At 36.0% G+C, this 23,205-nt stretch overlaps 1 protein-coding gene across 2 annotated transcripts in view; it reads left to right on the top strand.

The window, feature by feature from the left end:
- Positions 1-23,205, top strand: part of PTPN4 (protein tyrosine phosphatase non-receptor type 4) — a 219,813-nt gene that overhangs the window by 19,879 nt on the left and 176,729 nt on the right. For both annotated transcript variants that reach the window (XM_032250629.1, XM_032250628.1), the window contains exon 2: positions 17,929-18,083. Coding sequence is in view for 1 of the 2 variants with exons in the window: in XM_032250628.1 (XP_032106519.1) it covers positions 17,946-18,083 (138 nt within the window). In the remaining variant the exon portion in view is untranslated. The remainder of the gene's footprint in view (positions 1-17,928; positions 18,084-23,205) is intronic.

Here is a 23,205-nt window from a genome sequence, read left to right as displayed (position 1 = left end):
TTTTTATTTTGAGGAATGTCATGCCTATGGAAAAGTAGTAAGCATTGTATATTGAACATGTACCTTTGCATAGATTCATTAATTGATACTTTGACCTGATCTTGCTCTCTTTGTATGTACTTTTAAATTTTCTAAACTATTTGAGGATTGCAGACATCATGATCATAATACTTTACCCAAATATTTTAGCATGCAGTCATGCATCTTTTGGGAACAAACAATGTTCTCCTATGTAACATGATCATGCTCAGGAAACACTACTATCTAAAATGCAGTCTATATTCAAATTTTTCCAACTGTTCAAGCAAGTCCTTTATACTTTCTACCCCACCCCTGCCAAATCCATTATTGAATCAAGAACTACACATTGCAGTAGGTTGTTTTATCTTTTTAAATCTACAGCACTTCCCCATCCTTTTACATCTGTTCCTCACATTTTCGAAGAATCCAGGCAAATTGTTTTTTTTAGAATGTTCTTCAATTTGGATTTGTCTCATTGTTTTAATTTTATTTGTTTCATCACTAGATTCAAGTTAAACATTTTTGGTAAAAATACTACATTAGGTGTTATGTTCTCAGTATATGACATCAGTGTGTCTATGATGTCAATATTAGTGATGTTAAATTTTATTTATTTGGTTAAGGTGAGATATAATAGATTTCTCCATTGGAAAGATATCATTTCCCCTTTGTAATTAATAAGTAATCTATGGTGTGATACTTTTAGATTAAGTATCTTGTTACCCAGGAAACTCTCACGTAGTGATCTTAGCATTTGTTGTTAAGTCTTGCCTGAATCAGTTATGGTAAGTATAAAATAGCATTTTTCTTATTTCTGTTATTGCTTCTATATTAATCATTCATTATTATTTTAAAAAGAAGAGTTATGTCTCTCCCTCACTTTAATTAGCATCAGGTTGTACCTATGGATTTTTATTCAAAGTATTATAATCTATTGTTATTATTTATTTTGGAACTTAGTTTCTTATTTGCTGGTAGAAGTTTCTGTAAACTGCCTTTCTTGTTCTTTGACTAGTCCTCATTTAGATTTTGAGGGCTTACTTCCTGGTACAAGATATTTAGCCTCACCTTGTATTTTCCTTGCCCGAGCTCTGAAATCAGCCTTTTTCTCCAGAGTTCTGATTTCTTTTAGTGGGGAATAGTATATAGTATATTCAGTGTTATTGGAGTATTTTGACTTCTAGGTTCTAATGGATAATTTTTGAAAAGTGAGATTACACCAATACCTGTAATTCTCATCCAGTACCACAACCATTTCTGATGCTATATCTGACCTCTTATCTCCTATAGCCAGACTCCTCGTTCTCAACAATATCAATATTTATTCATTTGTTCCATCCTATAATACACACAAAATAGTTTCAGAATGTTGCATCAGGACCACTGTCAACAACAAACTATAAAGTTCAGAGTTTTTTTTTTTTTTTTTTAATATATTTCTTTGAATTTATCTTCAGTGTATTCTGTGGTTAGCAAACTATGGCCTGTGGGTCAAATCTGACCACCCTCTTTTCTCTATGGCCTGTGAACTAAGAATGCTTTTTACATTTTTAACTTGTTAAAAAAAAATTCATGACTCATGAAAATTACATGAAATTCAGCTTCAGTATCTGAATTTGAAATATAGCCATGCTCATTCGTTTACATATTGTTATGGCTACTTTCATGCTACAGAGGTAAATTAAGTGGTTACACCAGAGATCTTATGGCCTGTAAAGCCTAAAATATTTTCTGTCTGGCTCCTTACTGAAAACATTTGTCAATTTTGATACTATTATGTTTAACAATTACTGGAATCTTTTTTTTTTGGGGGGGGGGGGCTTGTAATTGTGTTATATATTGTTAGGTTCATTTATTTACCAATTTTAGGGAGAAAGGAATTTTTTTTTAATGTTAGAAATTGGAAATGATCGAATCTTAGAATTAGAAGGATATTTAATGTTCATGTAGTCTTGCACTATCCAGTAGAATAATCACTAGCCAAATGTAGCCATTTAAATTAAATCTAAAAAATTCTTGGCTGGGTGTGGTGGCTTATGCATGTAATCCTGGCACTTTGGGAGGCTGAGGCAGGTGGATCACTTGAGGTCAGGAGTTCAAAACCAGCCTGGTCAACATGGTGAAACCCCATGTCTACTAAAAATCCAAAAAATTTAGCCAGGCCTGGTGGCAGGTGCCTGTAATCTCAGCTACTCAGGAGGCTGAGGCAGGACAGTCACTTGAACCCTGGAGGCGGAGGTTGTAGCAAGCTGAGGTCATGCCACTGCACCTAGCCTGGGCAATGGAGCAAGATTCCATCTAAAAAAAAATTCTTAAGTTATTTGAGCCACATTTCAAATGCTTAGTCGTCCTATGTGACATGGTTCCTGTATAGGATAGTACAGATTAGAGATCACAAAAAGTTGTATCATTTTACAGACGAGGAAGTTGAAGTTCAGAAAAATGAAGTGACTACCCCAAGGTAATCAGAGACAGACAGTAAGATTTAGAGTGAATCAGTGACTTACTAGATATTTCAATTGTGACATTTGTAATAGAAATAGAAAAGACCCCTGCATTAGGCTATGAAACCCTCCCCTATTTTTTGAGATGGCCTCACTCTGTCACTCAGGCTGGAGATCAGTGGTGTGTTGATGGCTAATCACAGCCTCAACTTCCCAGGCTTAAGCTATCCTTTCACCTCAACCTACTGAGTAGCTGGGACTATAGACATGCACCACTACTCCCGGCTAATTAAAAAAAAATTCATAGAGACAGGATCTCCCTGTGTTCCCCAGGCTAGTCTTCAACTCCTGGGCTCAAGCGGTCTTCCTGTCTTGGCATTACAGGTGTGAGCCATGGCACCTGGCTGAAAACACTTTTTTTTTTTTGAGGGGGGGTGGCTGAATTCCAGATGAATGCAACATAGTAACATTGAAAAACTTGAATTTTGACAGCTTAATGATTGGCTGAATGGGTACCCTGTTTTTGCTGCTTTGCTCTCGTTTGCCTTCATTTGAGTTCAGTTTTCACTCATTTGTATTAATTCACTTTTGCAGTAAGAACGTTTTTCCATTTGTATATTGATTTTGGAACATGACTTTGGAAGCTATTGGGAGAAGTTAGAAAAACTAGGGTATGCTAAGGTAAAACAACAGCAAAACTATTGATTCTCTGTCCACCTGCAATCCTTTTTATATTAAATATCACTAACATATGTGAGCAGAGTTATTCTCTCATTTATGAGCCCTTACTGTAACAATGGTCTCAGTATATGTGATTGTGACTTCTTTTCCCCTTAATTTTCTGGGGTAAGAGTTGAGGTGGAGATTGAGGAAATAATATATTGATTGCAATGGATCAGACTGAAGATTTGCAAACCTTACAAATGGTGTGTGTTTTTCTATGATATCTTCAATTAGTTTAGATGCTTCTGTGTTTGACCTTGAAAATCACAATCAATACGAATAATTTCAGCATGAGGAAGTAGAATTCATTATGATATGGTAGAAATAGTATCATCTTTGAGATTAGACTGATCTAGATTCAAGTGCTACTATATTACTTTTGCGTTCGTAACCATAGGCAAGCCACTTAATCCTTCTGAGGGAATTAACATAGGGAACTGTCATTGTTTTAAGAGTAAGTGACAGAATTGTGAGATGTTTAAGTTATTATTGCAGCATAATCATGCCAACATTTAGTAGCATAAGTCAGTTACCATTTTATTATTTACAGGCTCTGTGAGTAAGGAATTCAACAGGGTTACAGGAGTGATGGTTCTTTTCTGCTATTTTCAAAAGCTATTTTCAATAGCTTTTTTCAAAAGCTTCTCAAATGAGAGAAATGCACACTTAAGTGAGAGAAATGCTGATACAGGTTATTCTTAAAAGCTGTATGACTAAGAGGTATATACAAGCTTTATTAACTGGTAATATACTGGTTTCAGGTCACATTAATGGCATAGAGTTGTTAAATATACTGTTATATACTGTATATTATTTTGGGTTCCATTTTCATAGATTATTAATGTAAATAGTATCCATGCCTGTTTCATGAAATTTTTGTTTTTAAATTATTTTTCTCCGCTTATTATGAAAACTTTCAAACACAGAAAAGTTAAAAGAATGATGCATATAATGAACACTTATATACTTACCACTGAGACTCAAGAGTTGTTAAAATATTGCCATGTTTGCTGTGTATGTGTGTGTGTATGTGAGTGAGTGCACATGTGTGAGCGATCAGAGCTTTCATGGTGTGTATGAGAGAGAGAGAGCAATCAGAAGTTTTCGTGGTGTGTATGAAATCCAAGTAAGGGAGAGATGGGTGTAAGATTCTGCAGTTTAAGCACTCCCATGTGGATAGATTGATCCATTTGTCTTCATGGTATTTAATCAGGATACCTTTACTCTCAAGCAGAGTTGATTTAGTGTAATAGATTGCAAACATTTTTAAAATGCTTGCCTAGTTGAACACCTTTCTTTTCTTGCTATATTTCTTAGATTTTTAATGCCACTCTTGTCAAATTACACCTCTCCTTTCGTATAGCCTAGAACAGTGCTACTCAACAGATCATCTGTGGACTGTAGTATTAGTATTTTATAACAATTGAGAGAGACTTTACCTTTTGCTTAATAATAAAAAATTATGGCTTGTATTTTTTGTATCTTAAATTTTGTTTTCTAGTCACCTTTATTGTATTTGCAAATATACTATATTTGTCTGTGTTCTAGTTACCTACTGCTGTGTAACCATCCCAAAACTTAATGATTTAAAACAATAACAGTAATTAATTTTGTTCATGAGTCTATAATTTGGGCAGGACTTGGCAAGAAAGACTTTTCTCTTCTCATTGCAGTCAGCTGTAGTGGCTCAACTGAAGCTGCTCCACTCACTATCTGGCAAATTAGTGCTGGCTGTGAGCAGAGATTCTGCCAGAGCTGAGGACTGAGAATCTCAGTTCCTTTCCACACATGGCCTGGGCTTCCTTGGAGATGGGTGGCTGGATTCCAGGGATAAGTATCCCCAGACAAACCCAGTAAAAATTGTATCTCCTTTTATGACCTAGCCTCAGAAGTCACTGTGTCATTTCTGCTATCCTCTTATTCACTGAGGGGTAGCTGGAAAGGTCTACCCACATTAATGGTGGAAGGTACATAGACTCCACCTCTTGGTATAGTGGCAAAATTGTAGAAATATTGTTGCTGCCAGTTTTGTTAAAATACAATCTGGCATAGTCTGTGATAGATTAAAAATGGAAGATATCCATTGTATCGATATACCACATTTTGCTTATCTCCTCAATGGATACTTGGTTTGCTTCCATCTTTTGGTTATTATGAATAATGTTGCTGTGAAATGGGTGTACCAACATTTCTCTTTGAGACTCAGCTTTCAATTCTTTTGGGTATATATTCCCAGAAGTGAAATTGCTGGATCATAGATAATTCAATTTTTCATTTTTTGAGGAACCACTCTATTGTTTACTGCAGTGGTTGCAACATTTACACTCCCACCAACAGTGTACTTTTCCAGTTTCTCCCTATCCTTGCCAACAGTTATTTTCCTTTTTTTTTTTTTTGTAGTAACCACCCAAATGGGTGTGAGATGAGTATCTCATTGTGGTTTCAGTATACATTTCCCTAATTTTTAGTGATATTGAGCATCTTTTCATGTGCATGTTGGCCACTTGCCTATCTTCTTAGGAGAAACACTATTGTCTTTTTTAAATTGGATTGTTTGGTTTTTGGTTGAGTTATAGGAGTTAATTATACATTCTAGACATTCGGTTCATCTGATATATGATCAGCAAAATTTTTCTTCTATAATATGGTTTTTAAAATCACTTTCTTGATGGTGTCCTTTGACACACAAATGGTTTTAATTTTGTTGAAGTCCAATTTATCTGTTTTTTCTTCTGTTGCTCATGTTGTTGGAGTCATATAAAGAAATTATTGCTAAATCCAATGCCATGAAGCCTTTAGCCTATGTTTTCTTCTAATAGTTCTCTTCTATTGACAGTGGTAGAAGGTTTGATTTATGATTATGGAAGTCGAGATGTCATTTTTAAACTGTGTCCTTTTATTTCACAAGGATTTCTAAATTGAAAACATTATAAAGTGGTTTCTTTTATATTTGAGCTAGAATGTATAGAACCACTTATCAGCGTATAAATTATTCTTAGGGGTAAATTGATCCACTTGAAGATTAGTCATTTTGTGTTTTAGCTTAGTGCAGTACCTGTATTTCGTAGTAGCTACAAAGCCCTTTGAGCTGGGTGCTATTATTATTTGTCCATTTCAGTGAAGCATGTGAGGCAGAGAGAGGCTAACTAGAATAAACATACAACTGGTTATCACCATTCTTTCCTTAGTAACAGGTTTTGTAGCTATAATCTATAGAACAATGCAATGCATGTCTGAACTGTCACAACATCTAAGGTTAAAAGCTAATATTAAAATTTTTAATTCACACGAATATTTACCATCAGTGAAAGAAATAAGCTACACTTTATTAACATAATGAAGAAAAATTGCCCAAGTATGCCTTTTGCCATATTAAACTAATCTTGAGGATAACCAGGAGATTGTGAACCAGAACATCAAAATTCCATTTTTTTTTTTTTTTTTTTATTTTGCTTCTTAGGTGATTTGGCCATATAATTTGTTTCATTTTTAGTTGTGTGTATGTGTGTGTGTGTGTGTGTGTGAGATAGTCTCACTCTTCACGCACGCTGGAATGCAGTGGCTTCATAATAACTCATGGCAGCCTTGAACTCCGGGGTTCAAGTGATCATCCTACCTCAGCTGGGATTACAGATGCATGCCACCATAGCTAACTAATTTTTGTTTTTTATTTTTGTAGAGTTGGGGTTTTGCCATGTTGTCCAGTCTGGTGTTGAACCTCTGGGCTCAAGCTATCTGCCCACCTCAGCCTCCCAAAGTGCTGAGCCACTGTGCCTGGCCAGATTATAGGTTTGAGCCACCGTGCCTGGCCAGATTTTTTAACAGCTTTATTGAAGTAAAATAGCATATAATAAGTGACATATGTTTAGAGTATAGTACTTGATATTTTTGTTACAGGATCCTTCGGATTTGCTTAGCCAGCTGGAAACCTCTGTGGTCAGTGGCACATTTGCCTGAGTTTTGTTCTGGCCTGCTAGGCTTTTTCCATCCACTTGGCATGGCAGGCTGCTCTCGGCTCCCGCTACCAGCCTGGATCCCACACCTGCCAAGGGCAAGCCAGATGGGGGGGCAGGGAGGCATCTGTGAGTGAGCTGGGGTCTGGCCACTGTGCATAGCCAGGTTCGCTGGCTGCAGCAGCATGTGCAGCTCCAGATGTCAGCATGAGCACTGGCTCCCTGCAAGGCTGCAGCTGGATCAGGCATACCATGAGCAGTTTTCGCAGCTGACACTGGGGAATGTAGTGTGGCACCTGGAAGCTTGGAGATGCCACTAGTCACAGAGCCTCAAAGAGGGTGTCACAGCCCTGGCTTGGGGAGTTTCTAGGTCTGGGCCTTCCAGGGCTGCAGCTCTTCTCTCCTTCTCTCTTCTGTCCTCCTTCACCTGCAATGTGACAGGCAAGGGGTGTGTTTCAGTCCTGTTTGTGTTACAGCTCTTTGAAGCCTGCATTCAGCAGGTCCTGAGTTCTTGTCCTGTGTTCAGGAAGTGAGGTATGCAGACAAATGGAGGGTAAGCAAGACAAAGAGGAGCTTTATTGAGTAATACAACAGCTCAGAGGATGCCTGCAGTGAGCAGCTCCTCTCTGTAGTCAGGATGTCCTGATGAGTGTTCAGCTCACAGAAAAAAGGGTAGCTGTACTCTGCAGCTGGCCATCCCATTGTTTCTTCAGCTCTCAGGAGAGAGGGTAGTTCTTCTCCACAGCTGGTTGTCCTGTTGTCTCCTCAGCTCTGATCAGAGAGGAGACCCTTGGTGGGCAGCTCTTCTCTGCAGTTGATCGTTGCATCATCTCCTGGAGTCTGGCTGAGTCCAGGGCTTTTATGGGCCTCAGGGAAGTTCTTGCTGATTGGTTCATGGGTGGCCATGGGTGGCCTGGAAAAGGTACCATAAGTTTTCACTCTGGTCCATGGGATGGGCAGCTCAGCCCCCAGGCTTCAGGCTCTCTGTGCCTTGAAGGTGGGGCTCTATAGGAGACCTGGCCCCTTCCACCCAAAAGCCTGATTCCTGCCATTGTTTATGGCACCCAGGCTGTGCCAAGGGACGCCTGCAGGCCAGTGCCCAGCTGCCCCCAGCTCTTCCTCGGCCTTTCTCCTGTGCTCGTTGGTGCCCAAAGTCCGGAGGGGGCCAAGGTGGCAGGGGGCTGTCATGTCAACACTGCCTTAGTGTGCACACACCTGGCTGGGTTGTGGCAGCACTAGGGCTCAGCCTTAACTTTGCTCCATGATTGGAGCCAGTGCTGACAACAGGGAGAGGCTGGACAGTGGGAGGAGACACCTGAGCCTGCAAGAGCAAGGGGGTGCCAGCTGCAACTTTGGCAGCAGCATCCATGCCTGGGAGAGCGGGGCTTCTGCCTGCTTCTGGCTTCCACTGGCTCTATGGAGCAAGGCACTGCCCTGGGCCCAGTTCTGCTTTGGGGCCCTCTATCCCTACCCCTTTGTGCCCGACACTGCTGCTCCCTCACTAGTGGGTGACTCACCCACTCCCATCGTAGTGACTGGGGGGCGGGGGAGGTGTGGGGACAAGGTTCAGGTGGCACTACGGCTGGGCAAACCCTGGGCAATCCCTACAGTTGGGGCTGGCTTTGCGAATCCTAGCTGCACCTTTGTCAGGGTGCCCGTGGACCCCTGGGGTACAGCGGGGAGCAAGATTGAGGCTGCCGTGGAGGCTCTGGGCCTGGAAACAGGTCTTACCTGGCCATGCAAGGGTCAGGGTGGAACAGTGGCTGCCTCAGGGACGCAGGGCACAAGAGACCCATGGCTGCTCCCACATCCCCTCCTGCTGCTACATCCCCTCCTGCTGCCACTTCTCTGGCCTCCCTACTGTAGCCAGCATGATGGCAGTGGCTGCTCTAGACGGCCTGCCGCTCCCACCATCTTTTCGACATATGTATACATCCACGAAACCACCACTACAATAAAAATAATGAACATTTCCATTACTCCTGAAAGTTTTCTTGTGCCTTGATATAATCCCTTCTCCCACACATCCTCCACTGGACTCTCAATTCCAGGGAACTGCTGATCTGCTGTCTATCACTAAAGCTTTGTTTGCATTTTGTAGAATTTTGTATAAATGGAATCATACAGTATATACTCTTTTTTTTTTTTTTTTTTTTTTGGTCTAGCTTGTTTCTCTCATCGTAATTATTTTGAGATTTGTCTATGTTGTTGCATGTATGAATAGTTCTATTTTATTACTAGTATTTCATTTTATTGATACACTACAGGTCAATAAATATCACATATGAATAAATCAATTCACCTATTAATAGATGCTTATTTCCAGTTTTGGGATATATTAAAACATTCGTATACAGATCTTTATGTGGACCTGTACATTTGTTACCTAGGAATGCAGTGGATGTCTCATAAAGTGGGAATATGTTCAATTTTGTAAGAAAGTGCCAACTGTTTTCCAACATGGTTGTAACATTTTATATTACCACCAGTGATGAATGAGAGATGTATTTTCTGTAGAGATCATTCCCAGCATTTGGTATGTCACTGTTTTGTGTGTGTGTGTGTGTGTGTGTGTGTGTGTGTTTTGCCATTCTAATAGGTATGTAGTGATATCTCACGGTTTTAATTTGCCTGAGCCTCATGACTCAACGATGTTGAGCATCTTTTTGTATGGTTATTGAACATCCATATATCTTCTTTGGTGAAGTATCTGTTTAGATCTTTTGCCTGTTTTTTTGATTGGGATGTTTCCTTTTTATTTAGTTTTGAGAGTTCTTTATATATTTTAGATGCAAGTCCTATATGCTTTTGCAGATTTTTTTCCCAGTCTCTGGCTTGTCTTTTCATTCTCTCAACAGTGTCTTTTGAACAGCAGATAGTTTAATTTTGATGAAGTCAAAAGAGTGTTGAAGAAAAGATTACCCACTGTCCACTGAATTCCCTTTCTACCTTTGTCAAAGTTACGTTGTCCATATATATGTGAGGGTATTATTCTGGACTGTTTGGTTCCATTAATCTGTTTGTCTTATCTTCATGCTTGTATGACAGTGTCTTGGTTTTGCTAGCTTTATAATAAGTCTTGAAATCAGGTAGATTTAATCCCCTACTGTGTCTTTTTTCAGAATTATTTTAGAAGTGGTAAAAGTGGATGGACATCTTTGTTTTGTTCCTGTTATTAGATGAAAAGTGTTCAGTTTTTTGCCATTAAATGCGATGTTAAATATGTTTTTCATAGATGTCCTTTATCAGACCAAGAAGATCCAGCTGATCCCTTTCCTCCACTCTCTGCCACATTTAGTCCATCTTTCTTGTGCTTTCTTGCTGCTGCTGTATATGGTCATGTCATTTGTCTTTTGTGGCCTAAACTCTTTAATCTGTATTTATGGTAATGGAAAAAATAAATTAAGTTTTTACCATTTGGCCTTTGAAGTTAAAAGAAGGTCAGAAACAACATGCATATTTTTATTAAACAAAAGAGATTATATTAACATTAATGGAGTTTTAAATATGAAAAAATTGTATCCCCAAATTTTAATTCACCAGTGTGCATTTGCCTAAGTGCTTCTTTTTCTATATTTGTCCACATCTTTTATAGTTTGAACATCATCATTTATGTTCATCTCTTTTCACTCAATATAACGTATATAACTTTTTATATCCTTTTTGAATATAAAAAGTAGATTTATCTTGATTTTCAAACTTGTAGAATATTTACAATTGTATAGGTGCATTAAATATATTTAAAGGGATAAACATTTTCATAGATTATAATTTATAATCTTTTTTTTTAAAAGAAATGGGCTCTATCCTACTGTCAGCAGCTGTTTATACATATATATCAATTTTACTGCAACACCTTTTTTTTTTTTGAGACAGAGTTTTGCGCTTGTCTCCCAGGCTGTAGTGCAATGGTATGATCTCAGCTCACTTCAGCCTCCACCTTCCAGGTTCAAACGATTCTCCTGCCTCAGTCTCCTGAGTAGCTGGGATTATAGGCACCCGCCACCACACCTGGCTAGTTTTTGTGTTTTCAGTAGAGACAGGGTTTCACCACGTTGGTCAGGCTGGTCTCGAACTCCTGACCTCAGGTGATCCAACCGCCTTGGCCTCCACGGGCATGAACCACCGCGCCTAGCCAGCTGCAACAGCTTTCAAATGGAAAAAGAAAGATGTGTTGGATAATTTTATTTGACCTTCTTTCCCCTTCTAAAACATGAAGATTTAGCATATTCTTTCCCAAAGAGAGAATTGTTAAGTAGTGAATTCTCCAGAAATTAAGAATTATTGCATTGTGAAATAAAAAGAAAATGTGGCAAGAAGTGGGAATATATTTGGTATCTTGGTAACTAAAAATATTTTGTTAGTTTAATGGAGAAATCAAGAGCCGATTAGATAACTCACATAATCTTTAGGTCTATATTGATTTGGATAGATTATACTGTATTCAGGTAGGTTCTCCAGATATATTGTTTTATTAACTACTGTTTATTCATTTTCAAAGAATCAGCTTATAATGTTAGACTAATTAATTCACAGCCATAGCTAGTGGAGTATGAGACAGAAAAGCAGGTTGGGAGGAGTGCTGGTTGTCAGGACGTGAAGGATGGAAAAGATACTGTTGATAGTTAACAAATGCTTTATTGGATGTATTGTTTGATGGCTCCTCCTTGGCTTCTCTCTGATGCAGTAATAAACCTTATAACACCCAGGAGATAACCAAAATGTAGCTCTGTACAGTCACCTTTCATAGTGGTTATGGCAGGTGAAGTTGTTAGGAACATCTGAATGTTATTTTTCAGCTTCAGATAATTGGAAACTAGGATGACTTAATGTTCCTCTATTGGTCTGTAGAGATTGTAGTAGCAAAGTTCAAACTACTGATTCTCATTTTTGTCTCAGCTATTTTTTAATCTCCATAAGTGAAATGCAGAAAAGTAATAAACAGTGATTATTTCAATGAGGACTGCTTCTTAGTATTGGAAATATTTTAGTATTAGTAATTGAAAGACTATCAGATCCAAAGTTATCAAGCAAATTAGTAGAACATTTAAAAAGAAAACACTTCAATTAATGATAAGCCTTGTTAAGAATTCTTAGAAATAGGACATACGAGTAATGGCAAATTTTTCATTTTAAAGTTGGCTATTTAAAAGGGAAATACTAGACATGTAATTTAGTTATTATACTTTAGGTTGGGAGTATGAAGAATTACCTTTGTATCTATCTGGCTATAAGTCTGCTACCTCTCTCAGCAAATTTGAAATAATTAAACTTACAGATTCTCATGTTTCTAAGAAGTTTGCCTAATTTAAGCACCTCTTTCACCCCAGAATTCACTCTTCTTGGAACTGAAAGAATATCGTGGGGTTTGTAATTCCAAAACATTGCCCCAGGAAACACAGAAAACTGAAAAGAAGGAAAAGAGGTTAAAGCTAAGTCGGTAGGTTAGCTTCAGGTGCTGGTTTTCTTTTCCTGTCTCTTCACTTCATAAAATCGGGAGTTGATCATGCTTTTAATGTAATTATTTTCTGGTCAAGAAAAATGCCATTCAGAAAACTTTAGACTTCTCCAGTGATCTAGTTTGCAAAATAAAAATTTGTTCTTTGACCATTATGAAAGTAATTTTATACAGATTTTTCTTCATTTTCTTAAGTTACATATAGAAGTTACAATAGAACAAAAATTTATGAGTCAATATGATATTCTTTTTGGGAGAAAGGGAGATAATACCTTATTAAAGGAAAAGTGCATAATGACTTCATTCCTCCAGATTGCTTTAAAGAGCTTTTGTTCTCATATGTTCTTTCAATTCTAAGAGGATGCAATCATTATTTTTAACATTCTTCTACCTCCCACTTGCAGTAGGATATTTCAATTGTATGTATTTGTTTCAGGATTTTGTTAGAGATCCAGTTTCTCAGCATCTTTACCAAAATGCCACTATTTTTTTTATTTTGGCTGTTAAATAGGTATATCATAGAATCTCATAATGGTCTTAATTTACATTTCCCAAATGGCTTATATTGAACATCCTTTCATATGCTTAATGACCATCTGAATATCCTGTTCGTATGTTTTTTGCCCATTTTATAATTGAATTATTTGATTTTTTTTAACTGTTGAGTTTTGAGAGTTTATTACATGTTCTGAGTACTAGTCCATTGTCAGATAAATGTTTTACAGATTCTTTTTTTATAGTCTGTAAGTTTTAAATTTTGATGAAATATCCAATTTGGTCCAATTTTTTTTTTTGTTTTTGTTTTTTTTTTTGTTTTATGAATCATGCTTTTGATGTTATATCTAAGAACACTTCACCAAACCTAGGTCCCTAAGATTTTCTCATATTGTTTTCTTCTAAAAGTTACAGTTTAGGCTTTACATTTAAATCTGAGTCAGGGAGTTTTTTGCCTAAGGTGTGAGGTTTAGTTTGAGGTTCATTTTTCATTTTGTATGTGGATTTCTGACTGGCCTGGCACTGTTTGTTTAAAAGGCCATCCTTTCTCTGTTGAATTGTTTTTGTACCTTTGTTAAAAATCAGTTGGCTGTACTTGTGTGGTAACTCTTGTTTTGTTCCATTGATCTCGGTGTCTCTTCTTCTGTTATTAGCACACAGTCTTGATAACTGTAGGTACATAATCATAAAATCTGGGAGAGGGATTTCCAGTTTATTTTTCTTTGGGAGTGGCAGTATAGTTACTCCCACTTTAGTCTTTACAAAATTGTTTTTGCTACAATGATTCCTTTGTCTTTCAATATTAATTTATTATTTTTAAAATTCGAGATAGGGTCTCACTCTGTCACCCAAGCTGGAGTACAGTGGCACGATCTTGGCTCACTGCACTCTCCACCTCCCAGGTTCAAGTGATTCTCCTGCCTCAGCCTCCCTAGCTGGGATTACAAATGTGCACCACCATGCCTGACTAATTTTTGTATTTTTAGCAGATGAGATTTCCCCGAGTTGGCCAGGTTGGTCTAGAACTCCTGGCCTCAAGTGATCTGCCTGCCTAGGCCTCCCAAAGTGCTGGGATTACAGGCGTGAGCCACTGTGCCTGGCCTTCCATGTTAATTTTAGAATAAAATTATCTATAAAAAAAGTACTGGGATTGTGATAGAAATTACATTAAACGTGTATGCCTGTTTGGAAAGAATTGACATGTTTACTAGTTTGAGTGTTCCCATCGTTGAACATAGTTATGTCTCTCCATTTATTTAGATTTTCTTTGATTTTTTTTATCAGTATTTTGTCATTTTTAGCAAAGAAGTTCTGTGTGTGTTTTGTTAGATTTATACCTAAGTATTTTGTTTTTAAGTTTAGCAGTTGCAAATGACACTGTATTTTAAATTTGACTCCTCATATTTATTGCTAGCATATACAAATACAATCGATTTTTTTATGTTGATGCATTGGTGGACCTTGCTGAGCTTACTAGTTCTAGGAGTGCTTTTGTAGATTCCTTGGGATTTTCTATACAGACATTATGTCATCTGCAAATAGGGCCAGTTTTGTTTATTTCTTTATGCTTTTTCTGTTTTTCTTTCTTTCTCTCTTTCTTTCTTTCCTCCTTTTTTTAACCTCGCAGCATAGGCTAGGACTTCCAGCATTACCTTGCATATGAGTGGTTGGAGCAGGTATCCTTCCTTGCCTTATTCCTGATTATAAGGGAAAACATTCAGGCTTTAACCATTAAGTATGATGTTAGCTGTAGATTTTTTTTTTAGATGCTCTTTATTATGTTGAAGAAGATCCCTTTATTTCTAGTTTTCTAAGAATTTTTATCATGAATGGGTGGTGAATTTTGTCAAATGCTTTTCTGCACTGATTGAAAGGTCATATGATTTTTCTTTCTTAGTCTGTTAATAAGATGGATTATATTGATTGATTGTTAAATTATTGGGTGAATCTTGTTGCATCTTTGAAGTAAAATCCCCCTTGATACATGGTATGTAATTCTTTTTACATATTGCCAAATTCTGGTTTCTTGTATTTTGTTAAGGATTTTTGTGTCTGTATTCATGAGGAATATTGGTTTATAGTTTTCTTTACGTTTTTGTCTGCTTTTTCCATCTAGAGAAAATTGGCTGCATAGAATGATTTGAGAAGTCCTTTCTATCCTACTTTCTGGAAGAGATCACCTAGAAATTGTGTTAATTTTTCTTTAAATGTTAGGTAGATTTTCCCAGGAAACCCTCTGTGTCTGAATATTCTTTTGGGGGAGTTTTAGAATTATGAATTCGATTTTTAGAATAATTTTTGGGCTGTTTAAATTATCTGTTTCATATTGGCTGAATTTTGGCAGTTTGTGCCTTTCATGGAATTAGTCCGTTTTATGTCAAATTTATGTATAAGTTGCTTGTAGTGTTACCATTTCAATGTATGCGAAGTCTGTATATTATCCTCTGTTTCATTCCTAATGTTAGCAAGTTGTGTTTTCTTTCTCTTTGTTAGGCTTGCTAGAGTTTTATTATGTTTATTGATCCTTTAAAGAACTAGCTTTCTTTCCCCTATAGATTTTCTCTATTTTTATTGTCTTTAATTTCATTGATTTCTGTTCTTTGTTATTTCTTTCCTTCTGTTTGCTATGAGTTCATTTGGCTCTTTGTCTAGGTTCTTGGGGAGGGCGGTTAGATTACTGATTTGAGACATTTCCTGTTTTCTGTTGTATGCATATGTTGCTGTAGACTTCTGTCAGCACTGCTTTAATCATATCTCACAAATTTTGATATGTTGTGTTTTCATTTTTATTCAATCAGTGTATCTTGATTTCCCTTAAGATTACCTTTGTCTAATGGATTACGTAGACTCTTGTTGAGTTTCTACATGTCTGGAGATTTTTCTGTTAACTTTCTGTTGGTTTCTAGTTTGATATCATTGTTCTTGGGTAATATATTTTGCATAATTTCAATTATTTAAATATTTAGATTTGTTTTTAGCCTAAGATATGGTCTCTTGAAATGTTCAGTAGATGTTTAAAAATAATGTATATTCTGTTGTCTTTGCAAGAATATTCGATAAATATTCATTATTAGCTCCTATTGGTGGTTGTTAAGTTCTCTTATATTCTTGCTAATTTATCTAGTTATATCAATTATTGAGAAAGGGGAGTTGAGCTCTCCTATAATTGTGGGATTTATCTTCCTTTATTTCAGTTCTACAGTTTTTGTTTCCCATATTTTTGCAGCTCTGTTGGTTGGTACATCCACATTTAGGATTGGTAATGTATTGTTGGCTTGACCATTTTATCATTATGTAATTTTGCCTTACCTGTTCTTGTGAATTTTATTTGTTCTCAAGTCTACTTTATCTGATATTAATATAGTTACTTCTCTTTCTATTGATTAATGTTTCCATGAAATATCTCTTTCCATTTTTGTACTTTCCACCTGCCTGTATTGCTATATGTGAGGAGAGTTTCTGGGAGACAGCATTATAGCTGGGCCATGTACCCCACCCCCACTTCGCCAATCACTGTCTTTTTAGTTTCTTAGAGACAGAGTTTCTCTAAGAAAATGCTGCCATGCCCAGCTATTTTTTAAAACATTCTTTTTTGTAGAAACAGGGCCTCCCTATGTTATCCAGGCTGGTCTCATACTCCTGTGCTGAAGCAATCCTCCCACCTCCTAAATTGTTGGGATTATAGGCATGAGCCACCTCACCCAGCCTAATCACTGTCTTTTAATTGTGGAATTTTACTTGGCTAGTGCTGCTTGTGAACCTACTAAGACTTTTTTCCCCTATATTATTTTTATATTTATATAACATTGGCTTTTACTTTGAGCTTTAATCTTTTGAAATGAATAATCTATAAGAAATCTGCTTCAATTATTACCACTGATTTTAAATACTATTTTTTATTATATTTTGCTTACTCATTGTTCATTCTGCTTATTACTTATTGCTTACTCATATTCAATGTCCTAAATACTAGTTTTTGTTCCAGTTTAGTGTATTTCCTTTACCTAATTGCCTTTAAGGCAGAAGTTTTATGTGTTTTAAAGTTTGAATCCTTAAATGTTTGAATGTTTTAGAGTTTATTTTTCTCTTACGTGAATGTTAATTTTCTAGGTATAATCAGTTTTTCAAATAATTTGCTTTTAGAACTTTGAACCTACAGATTCATTGTCTTTAAACATCTAGTATTGCTCATATCACCGTGATTTCTGTTCTTTTATAGGCCATCTACTTTTTACCTCTTAGGTTAAAAATTCAGAAGTGAAGATTGCTCGCCTTTTCTATTTTGTTTTTGTTTTCTTTGGAATAGTAGTAATATTATTAGGTTGAATTTTGAGGATGGTTAAAATGGAAAGTATTGTTTTGTTTTGTTTTTTAAACTTCTGTGTTTCCCCAACACCTTAAGTTTTTTAAGAAAGGGAAGGGCCTGCCAACGTTAAATTTTTCCTCCTGCTGTCATTCTACAGTGTTTTAAAATATTTCCATCAGTGAGTAATACCCAACTTACTGAGGTAGCATAATCCTCCCGCCCCTTTTGGCTACTCCAAAGTTTACATATTTTGAATTGGAATATGATTTCCTCAAAAACTTTATGTATTAAATCTTCTGGATGGAGCAGTTCAAAAAAAAAGAGCTCTGCTTCAAAGCAGGTGGTAACTTTAGTTTGATGATGAAGTATGTATATCTAAATTATACCTACAATTCTTATTCTGGTGTTTCAAAATTTATAACTGTTTTCCACCTAAGTTTTAATTGAAAAATATATAATAACTTTGCCTTTAAAACTACATTGTATCTTCTACCAACCTTTCATTTAGTAAATTTTTTTTCCACTTAGACCTCGTGTGGACAGTAATGACCTCTCGTTTCCGATTGCCTGCTGGCAGAACCTACAATGTACGAGCATCAGAGTTGGCCCGAGACAGACAGCATACAGAAGTGGTTTGCAACATCCTTCTTCTGGATAACACTGTACAAGCTTTCAAAGTCAATGTAAGTATTTTGTGTCTTTTAAAAAATAATCTCTGGTTATAAGTCTGTATTTAGATATATGTGTAAACTATAGGATTAATAAATTATGGTACAATTTGAAAAGTCTTGTTCAAATAAGAAAGTCTTTTGGGAAAGGATTATATTAGGTGCATGCCCTCCTTCAAATTGGGTCTTTTTAAAAAGTGTTGTTCACTGGACATTGTTGAGAAACCAACAGTGTGCATTATGATTAGTAGAGCAGATCCATAGTATGTGTGTAGTTTTCATAAGTGTGCTTGAGGTGCCTGAAAAAAATTGGTTCTTTTAAATAGTTTATACATTTTCATGGTAACTTTACTTGTAGTGTCTGTGAGCAAAATTTCTGCTAAACAAAGATAAATGACGGCCCAGATCTTATCTGTTGTCTGAAATATTTATTTAACAAATATTTTTTCATCCTGTTTGTGTCTGGCTTTGCTCATTGTTATTTGTGAGTTTTACCCATTTGGTGTGTTAACAGTAGTTAGCTCATTGTTACTGCTCTGCAGTACCCTTTTGTATGAGTATACTACAGTTTACTTATCCTTTCACTTACTATTTGCTTGTCCAGTTTGTTGGTGTATATTTGGATTTGTTTCCACTTTGGGCTTTTACCAAATAATATGGCTATGAAGATTCTTGTACATATCTTGGTACATATAAAAATGTATTCTCCCTTTTTATTTAAAAAATCTTCAACCTATAGAAAAGGTAAAATAATATTATAATGAATACTCATATACCCTTTACCTAGATTGACCCAGTGTTAACATTTTGCATGTTTGGTTTATGTTTCTTTCTCTCTACATGATGTTTTTTTTTCCCCCTGTACCTTTTGAAAGTAAGTGCTTTAGCATCCTAAGAAGCTCATAATTACCACAGTACCATTATCACATCCCTAAATTTAACATTATGAAAATAATAATACATGCAGTCTGTATTCCAACTGGAGTTGCTTATTCTTCAGGTTGTTTTGGTATTTCCAAATTCTCCAGGATGTTTTCTGCTGTTCTACTTGGGTATTTCTGTACTTTGAAATCTTTAAGTAATATAAAATATGAATCTTTCTTATTTACTAGTGTAAGCTTAAATATAGCAGGATTATGAATGTATCTCAAATTCCAAGCTATTTCACATTGAAAAAGGGGCTACAGAGGAGTGAATGTTGCATCATTATCATTGAAAATACCTTCAAGATTATCTAAAATACCCAACAGATTCAGTAAGCTTTTCTAAAAAGCTAAACTTTTGATGTCTTTTGTATTCTGTTATCTGTTAATATGTAGGTGGAATATAGGTTGCCAAACAGAGATAATATAAAATGGAGAGAATTCTACTTCATACAAATGTCTACTTAATAGAAACTTTCACATATGAGATAGTTGATATAAGAACATAAGCCTTTTTTCTCTATTATTCACATATTAGAATTCTTTTTTGGAAAAGACATAAACTTAATAACTTTTGTCTTAGCTTAAATATAGCTAATATTTAGTTTTCATTTTAACTATAGTTTTGAATGTGTTTCAAAATATTGTAAAAAGGTTTGGTATCTTTCCCAGCTGGCATAATTTTCTGTGGAGCACTTTAGTTGACAGTAGTATGCTGTGTTTTTCAATGTAGTAATCAATGTGCTGTCTAGTTACTCTTTTAGAAAGGCATATATTTTTCTATACTTATATTTAAAAAATATGTATTACATATATTTAGCTGGCAGTTTCAATAGAGCTGAATATATTACCTAGAATGATAAGTAAGTTTACCATTCTGTGGTGCTAGAGCTACCATTATCTCAGGTCATCAAAAAACTTAAGAGGAACAATATTTATGAAAAATTGTTGGATATGTAGTATATTTATTCCTCTGGGTATTTGAACCCAAGCCATTCAAACCAAAAGAGTTGCTTTGTACTTTTGGATTATTTATCTTTTAATCTATGTGAATAAATCTCTAGTTACATACTTTACAACCTGTGGAGTGGTATGTGGTAGCCTGCAAACTAATTGGGGATTTGAGAGCTCTGGTGTTTGTTTTCTTGTGTCCACTTAGTACCCTTAAGTCTCAGAAATCCTCTGTGGGCAGCTGCCAGGTTCACCAGCATTTCTCTGTTCACCAAGAAGAACTAGTCAGTTTCCTTTGGAGGGTACCAATCATTGATTTGTAAAGTCAACCATTGGAGTCATTGCTTTTTGTGAAAGATTTTTGCACCACAGGTGAAATGTTCATGTTGCCAAAGCCTGTTTTTTTCCATCTGGTAGTTATCTCATCAAAGCTGTTTCTGTATTTTCTGAGGGAAATTGATATAATGAAGGAGTTGATATAACTTCACTAGATCTTGCGTTTACTCTGCTGTGGACATAGCAGTGATAAACCTGTTATCACTAGGTTTGTGTTGGCTTGCATTGTTTCAGTGTCAAGTCCTATTTTCACTGTGGCTTTGGTATAATCATTTATTTATTGTAGCCAACCTGTGGAGGGTATTGTCCCTCTCATGCCATAAATTCATTGTCAACTCACTAAATATATTTCCATTAAATACTTTAAAATGTATAGTGTCTGTACTACATGGATTGATTTCTTTAGTCTATGAGGATTTTTTCCCCCTAATTTTTGACTTGACTCTTACTTTGGTGCAGCTGATTAACATTATCCTGTATGATGAATAAGGAAGGGCTGGAAGAACCAGCCTATTTTAGTTACTGTGACTGCATAAGAAATAACCCTAAAACTTAGTGGCATAAAATAACCATGTATTGTCCTCAGGGATTCTATGAGTCAGAGATTCTCTCTCACACACACACACACACACACACACACACACACACACACGGCTTAATTTTGCTCCATTATGTGTCAGGCCTCAGCTGGAAGACAAAGGCTGGAGGCTAGAATCATTTGAAGGCTTATTCATGTACATGGTTGTTACCTGAAAGCTGAGGCTGAGGCACCTGTATATGACCTCTTTATGTCCTGAACTTCTTCACAGCACAGTGGCTGGTTTCTAAGGGTGAGCATCTTTAGAGAGAGAGCCAGACTGTAGCCATGTTGCCTTTCCAATCTGGCCCTGGAAGTCATATAATGTTATTTTTCCATGTTCTGTTTGTCAAGGCTGTCACAGAGTTAGGGGAAGGGAAATAGACTGCATCTTGATAAAAAATGGAGGATCATCATGTGGGATCAGAAATGTTGCTGTGGGCTTATTGGGAAAATACAGTCTGCCAATATGACGTCCTGGTGGAGATGTCCAGTTTGCCTCTTCCTCATCACTTACCATACCCATGTTCCTACTTTCATAGATACCCAGAAATTTCATTCCAGAAATGTCTCCTTTGCTTCTCAAGGGGTAGCTACCATATTTAAGGAGTAAGAGATGACGAAAGACAGATTTAATTTTTATTATTTGCTCTTTGTGTTCGTTATTTAAATTATTTATTCAGGTGTGCCATACTCTAAAAAAAAAAGTATGTGTGTATATATATGACACACACACATCTATCTTTTAAATTTGATTTATGTATGTTTTATAAGTGTATGTATGTACATGTAATTAGCTTATTCATTTACACAATTTTCAAAACCATATAGTTCCATAGGTCTTGAGTTTGTAGAGCCTCACTGCCAGTGTTCTTAGAGCTGAGTGAGAGGAAGGGATTGGAGAGGACTTACCTATTCACTGTGTAGACTTTTTCGTATTATGCAGGCTCTGTCTATACAATACAGGCAGTACAATCTGCCTGTACAATCAGCACAGTATAAATCAATCAACTGTACATGATGCTCCTGATTACAGAGTCCTTCATTTTCTTCAGGTAGTAAATCTCCAGTTCTCACAGTGATTGGCTGTAGGGGAGGGGAAGTGAGAGGAGTCATGTAGGGGCTGTTACTTATATAGACTCTCAAACAGCATTTTTTCAGTCCTCCCTGCCTTTGCTCTTTAAAAGATAATTTGTACCCTTATTTCTAGAGTTTGTGGGGTAAATGAACTTGCTTCTAGGCCTTTCTCACACTGTTAGCTTTTGTCCAGCTTTTTTTCTGTCACTTAAGTTGGTGACCACTTAAGTTGCTTTTCATTTTCCAAAATTTTCATAGTGTAGTCTTTTCTTTCATTACTAACTATATCTATGCTGTTATTTTAGTGTGCCTTAAGCAAACATTTATGTGCAGCCTTCCTCATTTTTAACCTTGACATCTCTCGAGTTGATTGGCAACAGTGCCTACCTTGAAGAATAATTTATTAAATATCAAACTTTAAAAAATAAAATCAGCTGTTAAAATGGAATTGGTTATCTTTAGTATTAAAAGACATAATTTTGCCAGCTTTTATAGTATATGAAAAATCCGACATTATAGTGTATGATAGATTTTTAAAGCTTTTATCTATTTGAAATGCCTTTTTCTCTAGGCTGTAATCATATTAAACACTAGAAAATTCTTTTGTCAATCAAACTTATAGTTGAGCACAATTAAGGTGACCATATTTTTTGTTTTATTATTTCATCCTGTTGTGGTTTCAACAAGCATATAGTTCTTGGATCTCATATCATATTTGTCATGCATAAGTCTGTTACTGAAAATGACATTTACGTCCATGAAGTAAATAATCTATTGAAAGATTATTGGGCAGTTATCCAATGATGATTTTATACATCTTTATTTTGAAGACTAACTCTGTGACTGTACACAAGTTGTTCTTGTCTGTGTTTCATATTCTTCCTTTGTTAAGAAAGAATAATATCTACCTGACATTAGGATGCTTAGCATTAAACAAGAATGTTGGTGAAGTTCCTGTTTATGTATCTGACTACGTTTAAAAAGGTTGACTTTCCTCTATTGCTTGTAATCCAATTGATCATTCTCTAGTTCAAGAAATGTTTTCTTGGAAGCATGTTATTTTTGAAATCCCACAAAATAGCAATCTACTAATTGTTTGATATATGTATATAATGTTTTCATCCATATATTGATGTACATATACTTCTTGCAAAACCCAGTTTTTTCCTGGCTGTATTGATTAAAAATATATACACAGAAATTTTAAAATGCCAGTTATTTGTAAAAAGTAAAGAGAAAACAATTGTCAAGTGTTACTTTTATGAGAATTAGA

The sequence above is a fragment of the Sapajus apella genome, unplaced genomic scaffold, assembly GCF_009761245.1.
Source record: "Sapajus apella isolate SASKATOON/1434 unplaced genomic scaffold, GSC_monkey_1.0 scaffold72, whole genome shotgun sequence".
In the NCBI taxonomy this organism is placed as follows: Eukaryota; Metazoa; Chordata; class Mammalia; order Primates; family Cebidae; genus Sapajus; species Sapajus apella.
The sequence above is the reverse complement of the archived record's forward strand: the minus strand, read 5'-3'. Positions and strand labels throughout refer to the sequence as shown.